The sequence below is a fragment of the Arachis duranensis genome, chromosome 9, assembly GCF_000817695.3.
Source record: "Arachis duranensis cultivar V14167 chromosome 9, aradu.V14167.gnm2.J7QH, whole genome shotgun sequence".
NCBI lineage: Eukaryota > Viridiplantae > Streptophyta > Magnoliopsida > Fabales > Fabaceae > Arachis > Arachis duranensis.
In genome coordinates, this window is record NC_029780.3 from 103,418,295 (window position 1) to 103,433,585 (window position 15,291).

A 15,291-nucleotide genomic window follows, 5' to 3' on the forward strand; every position below is an offset into this window, starting at 1 on the left:
CTGCTCTCTCTTCTCACTTCTCTGAAATTCAGAACCTCTCCTTTCACCAGTCACCACCACCATCCACCACCTCCTGCCACCTCACCACCACCGTCCGCACCCTCCTCTCCTCACCTCTTGAAGTCAGTAGCTCCTCCTCACCACTCAGCGCACCTGTTCCCAGACGAAGAGAGCGTCATCTTTGCTGCTTGACCCAACGAAAGACAACGTCGTCATCGCCGCCTCACCCAGCCGAAGAGAAGTCATCGTTGCCGCCCACTCATCCAAAGTGAAGTCGTCGTCGCTGCCCCCACCCAGCCGAAGTGAAGTCGTTGCCGCCGCCAGACCCAGCCGAGGCAGAAGCGTCGCCATCTCCGTCGCGTCGGAGCCTTTTCATTGGTAACTCAACTTCTAATTTCTTGATTCCTTGGGCATTTTGTGATTTATGCTTCTTTTATTTCTATGATTTTTGGAATTTTTTGTGATTTTTGAGATTTTATTTCTCTGAGTCATGTGATTCTTGTTATTTTCTGATTTCTGTTAATTCTATTTATGTGATTTCTTATTTTTGCTATTTTATTTCTTGAATCCTAGAATTTTCTATGATTCTGCTAATTTATTTCTGTAATTTCTGTGATTTTTTGATTTCTGTGATTCTATTTATAGGATTTATGTGATTTTCTTATTTCTACGATTTTATTTCTTAATTCTTGGGATTTTCTGTGACAATTGTGATTTTATTTCTGTGATTCTTAGAATTTTCTATGATTACTGGAATTTTACTTTTATGAATCTTGCGATATTATTGTTGATTTATTATATGATTTTAATTTTTAATTATTTTTTTCTTTTCGATGTAGGATTCCACACAAATTGAAATCTACTATCACTACCATTACATAATGAAAGAAGGCTTGATAATTATGTTCTTAGAATGTGATGAATATGTTTAATATTTGGATATGTTTAGTTATGTTATGAATGTTTGGTTATTTGAATGGAGATAATGTTTGTTGGTAATTGTTATTTAATTCTTTTGAAGACTCGTAGTTATATTTGTAACGATAATTAAGGATTTTTTTTAATTTTTCTATGTTTTTTTTTTCAATTTTTCGATTTTATTTTAAAATTTTGGGAATATCTATGGGTATCCAAATTGCTGATAAATATGGGATTCTCATTACTGTGGCAGGATAAGACGGGGGCGAGGACGGCGACAGGTAATGGGGAGCAATAGACATGATCCCCTCTCATGAAAATCTATTGCCATTCCTATTGAAGTAACTAAACCAAAATAAAATTTTCTATTTGCAATTTCTTTATCTTTTTCTCTTCGTTAATTGTGTTATGTTTGATTTATTTTAGGTTTAATTATTTTATTGGTTTCTATAGTTTTGCAAATTTTTTAATTAGGTCCGTAAATTTTTTTTCTTTTTAATTGGGTTCCTACACTAATTTTTTTTCAATTAGGCCCCTCTTGACAATAATTGGGTTAATTGTATAATGTATATGGACCCATTTAAAAAAAAAATTGGTGTAGGGACCCAAATAAAAAGAAAAAAAAAATATAGGGGTCCAATTAAAAAAAATTGGTAAAAGAACTCAATTGAAAGAAAAAAATATAAAGACCTAATTAAAAATTTTGCAAAACTATAGAGACCAACAAAATAATTAAACCTTTATTTTATTCATTATGCTTTAATATTTCAAGAATTTATTAAAATTGTTAATATTTAGTCCACTTTTCTCTTAAATATCTTGTGTTTATTGACTTACTGATAGGTTTTAGATTTCCTTTACACATTTGCTTTACTTTTATACCTAATATTTATATAATAATAAAATATTTCAAATAAAAAATTAATTATCCAAATTTTTTATTTAATTTTTTAATTATTTTGATCCTTTTATCAGTAATAGAAGATATTATTCATAATGTACTATTAGCTATAATTTTCAACCATAAAATATATACCACTTCTAGCTAATAGTAATTAATATTAAAGTGACAATTAACTATTTAAAAATAAAGATCTAATTGATCATCTCAAAATATAGCTAAATTATCCCAAAAATTTTAGCTTTATATATAATAAATATTTAATAAGTAATTGTATGTCAACTAAAATTATGTAATCATATATACACCGATTAAAATATTGATTTTTTAATTTGTCTTTTTATTTGTATATGTAAATTATAATTTTAATTTGTGTTTTTATAATTTAATTTGTTTAGCATGCTTATATGCTAAAATTAATTCCAGTTGTGTAGGTTCTTTCTTTTCTCAATTTAAGGATCCAAAATGATGAATGATTCACAAGTTTGCCTGTGGTACAGAATTTGAATTGTGATTTGACAATTATTGTTAGTATTGTATCTATTTATTTTAGGATTTTTAATTTAAACAAATTAAATAAATATTTTATTTACAAAAATAAATAATTTTAAAATTATTACGAAAATGCATAGGATTACTTATTTCGTTTACAGTATAAATGAGATAAGACAGTGCACATGATACGTATATATCTCGTTTATAGTGTAAACGAAATACGTGCAAACTTATTTCGTTTACACTGCAAACGAGATAATACTAGGTAACGCCTATATATAGATATCGTTTACAGCGATGTTCTGGGCCCCATTTCCAACATATCCACCACTTTCTCGTTTCTTCTATCCCTTTCTGACCATATTATTGAGTAAGACGAAGATGACACACACAGATACACGTGATCTGAATATCAATAGGCTGAACGCAACATGGCACTACGCAGGGGCAGCCAATTTTGTGGTTAGTTTTATTATATTGACGTTTATTTTATCCCATATATGTATAGCAATGGTTAGGATACTTGTCAAGAACTAGAACATAATTTGTATCTTTATCAACAGGTCACTGATATGGTATAATTCTAGAAATGTGGTTATCGTTTTTCTGTAATTAAGTTGTTAACTACATAATTATTATTTTTCAACCGTTGAAGTTAGTTTTTTGGTTACATGTTTCTTAATTTATTAATTTAGTTATTAACTATCCAAGTTTGATAATTAGATTATTAAGTTAAAGTTTGATAATTAGAGTATTAATTACTTTACTTAATAGCTGAAACAGTTCTCTTTTCGAAATGTCTTTTGGAAGATAATAATTTTTGAAGTGAAACTTCACCTATTTTGGTAGAATTTGTGGTAAATAAAAAACAATTGATTAAGGTTATATAGAAACTCAAAAGATAATGAATATTTTATTATTTAAAATTACATTATTTTTATATTCATGTTGCAACAATAAGACACACACTACTGTAGATAAGGAAATACATGACAATAAGATACACACTACTCTAGATAAGGAAATACATAAGCAACTTAATTTCGTTTTGCACTATCTATTGACGGAAGGATATACATGTCCACTATTTGCTATTGTGGAGGATCTAATTAGTACTTTTTTTTTTCTTAAGAGTTAACTAGTCTAAAGTCGAAATCTTTGAGGATGTAATTATCACTTACTCTTCCTTTTTTATTGATCCATGGATTAGTCTTACATATGAAAAGATAAAACATTTACTACTATGATTTGTAGAAGTGTCGTAAGCAATACAGCAAGAATATATTTGTAATGATGATGCTGTTGATTGAATTTTTTAGCAGTTTTTATCCCAGTTTATTTTTCATATTTTTTATTTTATTTTTTCAGGAGATGGGAGGTGATAAAATTGTGATCTGGATCTGATTCTATTAAAAAAAATAAGATTGAAGTGGAAAAAGAAGACTCAGAAAAAGTGAATTTGTCATATGAACAAATACAAAACCTAAAAATAAAAGAAAAACCACAGAGTACACGAAAATACATATTGTTATTCACTATTTATAGCTATTAGAAAATTAACCTTACTAAAACCTAACTCAATATGGTAAATAAATTAACTATGGTTATGAGGTAATTACTATTGCTAGCTTTAACCTCTAACCAAAACAAATTTTTCTATCATTCTAACTAAAGTTACAAAAATAAATACTATCAAAAAATTATTCAACCATAATCAATTACAGCTTGCTTTTGTGAGCCATTAGATACCAGCTTAATATCATCTCCAACATCCTCCTTCAAGTTGAAACTGATTGAATTAGTTGCGAGTTCAGCAACATTATTATCATCCTCCCTTGAATTAAGACTTGTTGAAACCTTTAACTTTTTATCATCCACAGAATATCCTCCCTCAAGTGGGGCGTGTAGGTCAAGCATGCCCAATTTGAAAAGTAAAGGTTCAAAGACACCCGGTGATAACGCTTTAGTAAGTAAATCAGCCGTTAGATTAGCTGATTTAATAGGTAGCAATTTTAGCACCCCTGTTTGAGACTTCTCACGAACAATGTGACAATATACTTCAATGTGCTTGGTTCTTTCGTGAAAGACCGGATTAGCTGAAATATACAACGCAGATTGATTGTCACAATAGAGATTAATTGGCTGAAGATGAGATACATGACAGTCATTAAGAAGATAAAGAAGCCATTGACCTTTCCGAGTTGCTTGTGCCATGGCACGATATTCAGCTTCTAAGGAAGAATATGCTACAGTTGTTTGCTTCTTACTCTTCCAAGACACTAATGAAGAACCTAGGAAAAAACAATACCCAGTTATTGATCGATGAGTACCGGAACAAGTTGCCCAATCCAAATCAAAATAACCAGTCAATTTGAGATCATTATTTGAAGAGAAGAAAAGGCCCTTAGAAGGAAATTTCTTGATGTATCGAAGAATATGTAGTGGTGCCTTGTAATAGTCATCAGTTGCACAATCTAAAAATTGGCTGAGCTTCTCAACTGCAAAAGTAATGTCTGGACGAGTATTGGTGAGATATAGGAGTTGTCCAAGTAGTCTTCTATACTGTAATGGATCTGGTAATCTTGTGCCACTCTCCTTAGAAAGTTTCCCATTATATAGCATAGGAACTGAAGCAGGTTTAGCTTCTAACATACCATATTCCTCAAGCAAATCAAGAGTGTACTTACGTTGATACAAAGTAATTCCTTTGGAACTACGAGCAACTTTCATTCCAAAAAAATATTTCAACCGGCCTAAGTCCTTAATACTACATTCAGCATCAAGAGCCCTTTTAATAGCTTCGATTTCAAATAGATTATCTCCAGATAAAACAAGATCATCAACATAAACAATAATAATAGCCAAACTTAGTGTGCTTGATGAACAGAGAATGATCATGAGGAGATTTGATAAAACCATGTTATTGAAGAAAACCACTTAATCTTAAATTCCATTGACGGCTTGCCTGTTTCAAGCCATATAAAGAACAATTCAACTTACAAAATAGCACCATTTGGAACATCGAGACCTTGGGGAGGTTTTATATAAACCTTTTCTTGCAACTCACCATGCAAAAATGCTGTATTAACGTCTAATTGGTGAAGTTTCCAGCCATGGACAGCAGCAAGAGTAAGAATAAGTCGTAAAGTGGTGATTTTTACAACCGGACTGAATGTATCAAAGTAATCATAGCCAACTCATTGACGAAAATCTTGAGCCACCGGATGTGCTTTGTGGCGTTCAACACTACCATCTGGATTAAACTTCACTTTAAAAATCTACTTGAATCCAATGATGCGCTTTCCAATAGGCAAAGAAGTAATAGACCAAGTCTTATTCTTCTCAAGAGCGAACTATTCTTCTCAAGAGCGAACAATTCCGCACTAATTGTATTTCTCCAGCATTCATTTCATAAGTCTTTGTCTCAACCGTTATGGTTATTGCTATGAAAAAGGCTCTATGGATAGGGGACAACTTCCTATAATCCACCATATGAGATAAATCGTACCATTTGGAACATGATTGGTTACTAGAGCTTCCTGTTCTAAGTAACATACAATGATAATCTTGAAGATAAGAAGGTAGTTTATGTGTACGAGTTGATCGTCTAAGATCCTAATTATGCATGTTATCATTTGAATGAGAATTAGATGATGCACTATTTGGTAGACAAGTAGAAGCTACATGTGAATCAGTGAGTGATGTATGGTCACTAGGCTCATAAAAAAATCAGTAGTTGCATGAGATGGATGAAATACATTTAAATAATCATAAGTAAAAAGATCAAATCCATTAAAATTAGAATCAGCAATAATTAGAGAAGAGGCATTTATGTTTGTGAGCATGTCATCATGAAAAAATTTATAAGGAAAATAATGTTCATAAAAATTCACATTTCGAGACAAAAATAGTTTTCTAGTGTGAATATCAAACAAAATATATCCTTTTGTGCCAGCTGGGTAGCCAAGAAAAATATTCTTTCTTGCTCGTTTATCAAATTTCTTTCTTCCATGAGTTAATGTTGAAGCAAAAGCCAAGCATCCAAATACTTTAAGGTGACTAATGTTCGCATCCTTACCAAATAAGGTAGCATAAGGGGTTTTATTTTTTAAAACTGGAGTTGGAAGTCTATTAATTAAATGAATAGCGAAACCAATAGCGAAATTCCAAAAAGTTTTTGTCAAGGACGATTGAAACATTAATGTTCTTGCAATGTTAAGAATATGTTGGTGTTTCCGCTCAACAATACCATTTTGTTGTGATGTCTCAATACATGATGTTTGATGCACTATACCCTGTGAATCACAAAAAAGATCAAGTTTAAACTTAGGACCATTGTTAGTTCGAATAATCTTTACTTGAGAACTAAAATGTGTTTTCATATAGGCAACAAAATTCTGGATCAAACTGCTGGCCTCTGACTTTAATTTCATGAAATAAATCCATACAAATCTAGTTTTATTATCTACTACAGTTAAAAAATATTTATAACCTTGTAGAGAAAGAAGTGACATTGGCTCACAGATATCGATATGTATTAAATCAAAACTGTTTAAACTTGTTATTTCACTAAGGGTATATGTAACCGTTTCTGCTTGGCATAATGGCAAAAAACACATGGTTTAGAGCAAGAAGATACAGGAAACTACACACAAGGATATATTTGTTTGATAATATCAAATTTGCTTTGGGGTACATGACCCAATCTAAAATGCCATAAATTCTCAATAGACAAATTTGAAGTTTGTGTAACCAAATTTGCTGTCCTAAGATTAGAAGAAAGTAAAATCTTGTTACTATGACTTTGCATGTCTAGAATCCTAGTACTCCTATTATATGTTGTATTTTCCATGTTGTCTTTATGTGCTAACTCTAATACAGGAAAATCTAGCATGTATAATCCATGCTTTGCTCTAGCTGTACCAATCATCTTTAAAGAGGCCCGATTCTATATCTCACAAAGTTTGTCAGTAAAGACACATTTGCAATGCAGGCCTTTTGTAATTTGGGAAATAGATAAAAGATTAAAGTTAAAACTTGGTATCTACAGCACATCTGTGAGATAGAATATAGCTGAAAATACCACAGTTCTACTTATAGTTGCAGTTGTGTGTGTTCCATCTGGTAATTTTACTAGAATTGATTTAATATGTCTAAAATTTGTAAAAAAATGCAATGAATGTGATACATAATCAGTAGCTCCTGTATCAAGCACCCAAGAATTTGAGAAAAAACTTTTTACTGACAAAAATCGTGCAATTTGAGAGCTCATAAAAAGTTTATAAATCTCTAAAGATATACCTCCACTCCCTGCATTTGATTGACTGACATCTCTCACATTTGCTCCTTGAAAAAACTGTGCACACTCTTGCCAAAAAAAGGTAAGCAGTGCATCTCTCAAACTCTGATTGAATTGGGATTGACCATTCCTTGTCCTACTTGACATTGTGAGTGCTGCTCTCTTCAATTCCAGCAGCAATATGATTAGCCATAACTCCGTTGCTAGTCTCTCATGGTCATTTTTGCCTTTGTAGATGAGGTGAAAATCTATGTTTGTGGTAACAAGTATCCACAAGATGCCTTGCCTTGTAAAAATAAGAACAGGTCTTAGGTGCTGAATTCCTTCCACCTCTGCTTCCACGAGTTCCTCGTCCTCTTTCTCTAAAAACATTGCTTAGATTATTGTTGAAATTATGAACTGAATTGTCCAAAGCTGGGTGTAGGAAGTAAACACTTGCTGAATCTGCAAGTAGATTGGTACTCGATTGTGGCTGCAAACTCGATAGTTGGCTTATAATGCGAGCTAGATTTCAAACCTGAAAGCTCTCATGTGAGTCGTCCCTCGACATTAGGTTAGAAGGAGTGTTAGCCATTGATGCTAATTCAATGCTCTATTTGTATCCAAAAATTGCACCTCTTTCACGATCCTCCACGCTCACCACACCATGATAAAATCGTGATCTAGATCTGATTTTATTGAAGAAAATAAGACTGAAGTGGAAGAAACAAACTCAGAGAAAGTGAATTTGTCATATGAACAAATATAAAATCTAAAATTGAAAGAAAAACCACGAGAGTACATACTGTTATCTACTATTTATAGCTATTAGAAAGTTAACCTTACTAAAACCTAACTCAATATAGTAAATAAATTAACTATGGTTATGAGGTTATTACTATTGCTAGCTTTAACCTCTAACCAAAACAAGCTTTTCTATCATTCTAACTAAAGTTACAAAAATGAATACTATCAAAAAATTATTCAACCATAATCAGTTACAGCTTGCTTTTGTGGGCCATTAGATACCAGCTTAATATCATCTCCAACAGGAGGAATGCTCATTGGGAAATGAACTCCACTCTGCGAGATCACTAGTATCCCATTTTATTGTCGGGGCATTGGCTTATCCATGTAATCTAATTCAGCTTATTGACGAAAATGACAAATTTAATTTTGCTAAGACCGACAATTTTGTTAAGGAGATGGAGTAATGGAAGCAAAGCAAGCAAAGGAGCTTGAGGGAGAGAGAGTTCAAAGAGAACAAAGAAGGCGAAGAGGGTGTTTGTGGGTTTTTTTTTTGTCATTCTTAAATTTGGGACTTTGAAAGTATCAATATTTGTCTTTAAAATGTATCAACATTTGCTATTTATTATGAGCCAATACAACTCACATAATCAAATTTAAGAATATATTGAAAAATATTTTGTTAATTCTAACATATTTTAAACAGTAAAAGTTTAATTATAAAATTATATTTGGTTTTAAGAATTTAATTATAAATTTTTAAAGTATAGGGACAAAATTGTAATTTTATTAAAGTATAGAAATTAACTGTGTGATTTAATTTATTATTAAAAATCAAACAAATTTTTTAAAAATGGATATAAATGTAAGTATGTAAAAATTACTTACAAATACTTGAGTGCATGATATTAAATTAGTTATGCAAAAAATATTAGTGAATAAAATAATTATGACATAAATATATTATATAGTAAAAAAATTACATACAAAATATAAAAGTATAGTTTAAAATTCTGGATGCAAGATTACAACTCGCTCTTTTGTATTTGTCTTAGACTGGAGCTATCCACTACATCTTCAACTTTGATATATAACTTTAGAAGAATGTCAAGTGTACCTGAAACACCGGTATTTTAATTGTTTTAACCGTTAATCTGAATTATAAAAAATATATATAATATATATTAATTGAAATCAACGGTTAAAACAAATGAAATACGGGTATTCCAGGTACACTTGAAATTTTTTCTATAACTTTATATGTTGCTACTTCGGATTTTGGCAATGATAGTTAAACATCATTGAAAACAAGCATAAACCTAAAAAATTAGGTAACAAATCTTCACATGTCAATTCTACTAGACATTTGTAGGCCATTAGAGATATTCACTTACTCCTAAAATGATCCAAATTCACTAAAGTACAAAATTTTAACTTACTAACACTATTTTGTATAACAAACTCATCCAACTAGTCTGTCACATATAAATGTTACTCCATCAATAGAACTTTCATCGATTCAGGTATTTGGATACAAAACATATAAATAAATTGTTGGAATTTTCACATAATTCGAGATTATCCATATTAAATCATTAAGAAATAAAATACTTGAATGCGGAAGCGTACTTGAATTCATAAACATGAATCATACAATTGGAAGAGTTTGGATCTTGTGGTTCTTTCGATCTTCTTCAACCAAAACCTTCTGTTTTCCTAGGCGGCTGAATTGCAACTCTTCTGATGGGAAAAGAGCACAAAAGCGGCTTTGGTATATTGGGGACCGAAACCCTGAAGGCACTATTTATATTTGAGCATGGCTCCCATTAAACCCTGAAGCCCAAATAAAACAGTATCTAAAGTCCAAAAGATAATATATCTAAAATTCAAAAGATAATTATCTAAAGAACAAAAGATAATATCTGGTTTTATTCTCATTTAATTCTAAATCAAAAGTAATTGTGACTTATTCAATTTAGCATTTATAATAATAAATGAGATCACCATTATATAAGTCATTTAATTTGAAATAGCATAATTTGTGATTATAATTAATAGATGTATTGCCCACAAACAAATTAGAAAATTAAATAATTTCCTAACAATCTCCCACTTGGGCAATACATATATTCTTTCTTGACATAATCACATCTTATAAACTTTATGCGCGCATTTGAATGCTATTTCCCTTATTACTTTAACAATCTGGTCCGTCTCATACATTAGATATGGAACTACTGCAGCTTTTATCACATTAATGTCGTGATTGAACCACGACAATCACCATCCTAATATACTTAATGACATAAATCAAATTTGGTTGAGTAATATGGAAATTACATGCCAAGTGATTTCATGCATGTCTATTTCCAACTAGTCCAATGTTAAAACTTTATTGAGATCAAACACAAAAGAAATGTTGCAAAATGAACATTTCTCATAACATGAAATAAACCATAAACTTAATTCTACAGAAAAAATAACTCAATATCTGTCATAGGACATATAGCATAAAATAAACTCACACTAAACCAACGCATCACAAATATTGACATCCATCCGAGCAGTGTCCTCATGAAAGACTTTAGGGATCAATTCCTTGGTTAATGAGTCTGCTAGCATATACTTTGTTCCTATATGTCCTATAGAAATCTATTTTTCTTAAACTTTCTCCTTGACAACTAAGAACTTGATGTCTGTATGTTTCGATTTTGTCAAACTCTTATTGTTATTAGAGTACAGTACTGCTGACTCACAAAATATCTTTAATGATTTTTCAATGCCATCTACTATATGAAGCTCAATGACAAAGTTTCGCAACCATATGCCATAAAATTGGAATCAGAGTACCCAATGATCTCCAAATTTTCTGATCTCCGATAAGTAAGTATGTAATCCTTTGTTCTCTTTAGATAACGCATTACGCGTTTAACAGCTATTCAATGGTCTATGCCTAGATTGCTCAAGTATCTACCCAACACTCCCACTATAAATGATAAATCAGAATATGTGCAGACTTGAGCATACATTAAATTTCCTAGTGCTAATGCATAAGGTTTATCATGCATTGCTATCTTTTCAAGATCATTTTTAGGGCATTGCTTGAGACTAAACTTGTTTCCTTTAGCTACGGGTGTGTCCATTGGTCTATAATTTTCCATGCCATATCTACTTAAAATCTTTTTGATATAATCCTTTTGTGATAATCCAAGAATACCTTGAGAGCAATCTTTTAGTATCTTGATTCCTAATACAAAAGAGACATCATCAAGAATTTTCATTTCGAATTTGTTCAATAGGAATTTCTTAGTTTTATGCGACAAGCCTATATCGTTACTGGCAAGTAGAATGTCATCAACATATAAAACTAAAAATATGTATTTACTCCCACTGAACTTGCGGTATACACACTCATCTATAATATTTACCTCAAAATCATATGAGATAATGACTTGATTAAACTTGTGATACCATTAACAGGAAGCTTGTTTGAGACCATAGATGGATTTTCTCCTTTCTCTGTTGGATCTCCTTAATGACACTTCTTGAGGTTGTTGAGCTTGTTGTATGGATTGGGATTGAGGAAGATTCTTATTATTTTCCTGTGCTGTAGCAGTATCTTGAGCAATAATGATATTCTCATTGTTCTCTTGTACTGTAACTAGATCTACAATAGGATTTTCATTGTGCTCTTGTGCTATAACCGTATCTTGAACAATAATAGGTGCAAAGACCTTATCATTATCAGTTATAGAATCCTCATCAAAAGTAATATTCCTAATATTTTCTTTCCTCCAAACTCAACATCCTCAAGAAATCTCGCATTTTCCATTTCAAAATCAGACCTTGATGCAGGATTGTGCTTAGCGTAACCAACAAAGTAGCAACTAATTGTTCTTGAGTCCAATTTTCTTTCATGTGACCTATAAGATTGTGCCTTAGCTGGACATCCCCAAATATGCAAAAGCTTTATACTGGGCCTTTTTCCAGTCCGAATTTCATTAAGGGTTTTATTGACTGCTTTGCTTGGCACCCTATTAAGGATGTATACTGCGGTCTTTAAGGCTTCTCCCCAGAGTGATTCAGGCAAGGAAGAATGACTAATCATACTTCTTACCATGTCCTTAAGAGTTCGGTTCCTTCGCTCTGCAATACTATTCATGCTAGGTTTTCCTAGCATGGTGTATTGCGGAACAATACCACACCCTTCTAGGAAAAGAGCAAAAGGCCCGGGACGTTGCTCACCTGAACCGTCATATCTTCCATAGTATTTACCACCACGATCAGATTTGACAGCTTTAATTTTCTTTCCAAGTTGAAGTTCAACTTCAGCTTTGAAAGACTTAAAAACATCCAAGGCTTGAGACTTTTCATGAATTAAATATAGATACCCGTAACGAGAGTAATCATCTATGAACGTAATAAAGTACCATTGTCCATTCCAAGAGACAGTAGGGAATGAGCCACATATATCTGTATGTATCAGTTCTAAGACATCTTTAGCTCTATCGGCACCTAATTTTCTTTCGTTTGTCTTTTTTCCATTTTATGCACTCAATGAAGACTTCAAGAATTCTATCTGACACGAGCCTCTGAATTCTCTGTTTAGAGATGTGACATAGGCGTTTGTGCCATAATAGTTCCGAATTCTTATTTAGTTTTCGTTTTTACCCATTTGCAGTATTTTATTATTATAGGAATTTAAGTCAAGTCTATATAGATTATCCACCAAATGACCAGAGCAAATATTATTTGAATTATAGAAAAGACTGACTTTATTGTCTCCGAACGAACAAAAATAACCTGATTTGTCCAAACAAGAAACAGAAACCAAATTCCGTCTAAATGACGGTACATAAAATGTCTCTAATAAATCCAAGTAAAATCCACTCGTGGAACATAATCTAAAGGTTCCTATAGCTTTGATTGCAACTATATTGCCATCTGCCACATAGATGTATCTTTCAACATCACTTGGCGATTGGCTCCATAGGCAACCTTGCATAGTAACACTTACATGAGTAGTAGCAGCAGAGTCTACCCACCAAGTATCAATAGGTGCATAACGTAAACTAGCCTCAGAAGAAACGGGTTGAAACTTGATCCTGTTTCTTAGCATTTTTCTGCTGAAAAGACACATCCGCAGTAGTATCACGCTTTCTTTTATACTGAGAAGATAAAGCCATGTGAGCACTTTCAGTCTTATCTTGCTGTAGCCTCTCTTCTTCTTGCATACAGTGAGATATAAGCTCATTTAAGGACCAAGTGTCTTTTAGAGTGTTATAACTCACTTTGAATTGCCCAAAGTGTACAGAAAAGGAAATCAAAATGAAATGCACGAGTAAATCTTCAGACAACTCTAACTTTAGTGCTTTCAATTTTGAAGCAAGATGAGACATTTCCATAATGTACTCCCTTATGTTCCCTTTACCTTTATACCTCACAGAGACAAGATTGCTCAAAAGACTACTTGCCTCCGCCTTTTCATTCTTAGTAAAGAATTTTTTCAACATTCTTTAAGAACTGTTTGGCATCTTTATCCTCAGTAATTGAGCCCCGAAACGTCTCAGGAATTGAACATTTCATGATCATAATACTCATTCGATTGGATCTCTCCCACTTCTCTATTTAACCTCGTTGAGGTTTTTCGAAGTGGAGGTGGGTTTCTCCTCTCGAAGAGCTATATCTAGATCCATACAACCGAGGACAATCTCCACGGTATCCTTCCAAACTTTAAAGTTTGAACCATTCAGCATAGGAATACTACTAATTCGTGCAGAAACATTGGTAGCTAAAGCCATAGTTTCTAGATTAGAATAAAAAATATGCAGTAAACATTAGTTAAATAATGGGAAAAAAATTCAGATTGAAATATCTAAAACAACATTAATTTTCAATCTTTGGATAGAAAAATTAACTGTAAGTGATACTCTCATTGCAGTAATCAAATATTGTCAAAATTCTTGTCACACATTAAGCTTTTCTTTAGACCGACTTAATACGCACATGAAAACTTAAACTTTGTAACCTATTTATTACCACATATATTTTCTATTAATTGGCCAAACAATAACCTTTCTTTGGGCCGATTATTGACTGCATAATTAATAAAAAATAAACAAAAGTGTTCAATAGTTATTATTTGGCCAAACAATAAACTTTGTTTAGGTCGATTATTGTCCGCATAAATAATAAGCATTAATTTATTCTTTATTTGTTACCCAAACATGTATTTACCATCAATATGTGTATGTAATTCGGCCAAATATAGACCTTTCTTTGGGCAGACCAATATTCGCATGAATTACATATCAACATGTTCCTAATGTTGTAAATAAATCAATTTTTACAAAAGAGACTACTTTGACAGCATAATGTTCAATTAATTTATTTCAAAATCAAATCTTTATAAAATAGATGGTATAATAATTCAAATTGTTACCAATTTCCTTATGTAACAACAAAAAATACTTAAATTCCAAAAAAAATTAAATCTAATGGTGTCTTTTGAGACCTTAAAGAAAAGCATGATTATAATTCATGTGCTAAAAATTTTTGATCCGTTAAAATCAAAATCAATAATTATAATTCAATATATGCAAAACATAAAAAAAACATAATTTTGCCAAAAGAATGAATTCATATACACTGGTATAGAAAAAAGATAAACAAACGAAAAACCTTCCTTTTTCTTAAAAAAAATTGAATTTAAATCATATTGCATATAAAAAAAACTTTACAGTAAGTATGCTCTTCATATATTATTTGTGTATTCTTCATGTATTCTTTGTGTACTCTTTCAGTTTTATTAACACGTCTTACACAATTCAAAAGCAGCACATATTTGAATCTAATTTCACAAACTCAAATCAAGATTCAAATTCAAATAAAAAAATTTATAATTTTTTAATGATTTAATCATAGATGACTCTGATACCACTTGTTGAAATTT

The 15,291-nt window shown here is 31.6% G+C and overlaps 1 protein-coding gene across 1 annotated transcript; it reads right to left on the reverse strand.

Annotated features, from left to right (window-relative positions):
* Window positions 1-13,417: 13,417 nt before the first annotated feature.
* On the reverse strand, window positions 13,418-14,140 carry LOC107466477 (uncharacterized). The gene is made up of 2 exons (XM_016085455.1): window positions 13,973-14,140; window positions 13,418-13,828 (listed from the first exon to the last, which is right to left on the reverse strand). The coding sequence occupies exons 1-2, from the start codon at window positions 14,138-14,140 to the stop codon at window positions 13,418-13,420; spliced, it is 579 nt and encodes a 192-aa protein (XP_015940941.1).
* Between the last annotated feature and the right edge of the window lie 1,151 nt (window positions 14,141-15,291).

What these genes read in the sequence shown, in the direction of transcription:
- LOC107466477 (XM_016085455.1), bottom strand. Translation starts at nt 14,140, where the DNA reads ATGGCTTTAGCTACCAATGTTTCTGCACGAATTAGTAGTATTCCTATG. An exon ending in CTTCGAAAAACCTCAACGAG is followed by an intron (nt 13,829 to 13,972) that starts GTTAAATAGAGA and finishes TTCTTTACTAAG; the next exon opens with AATGAAAAGGCGGAGGCAAG.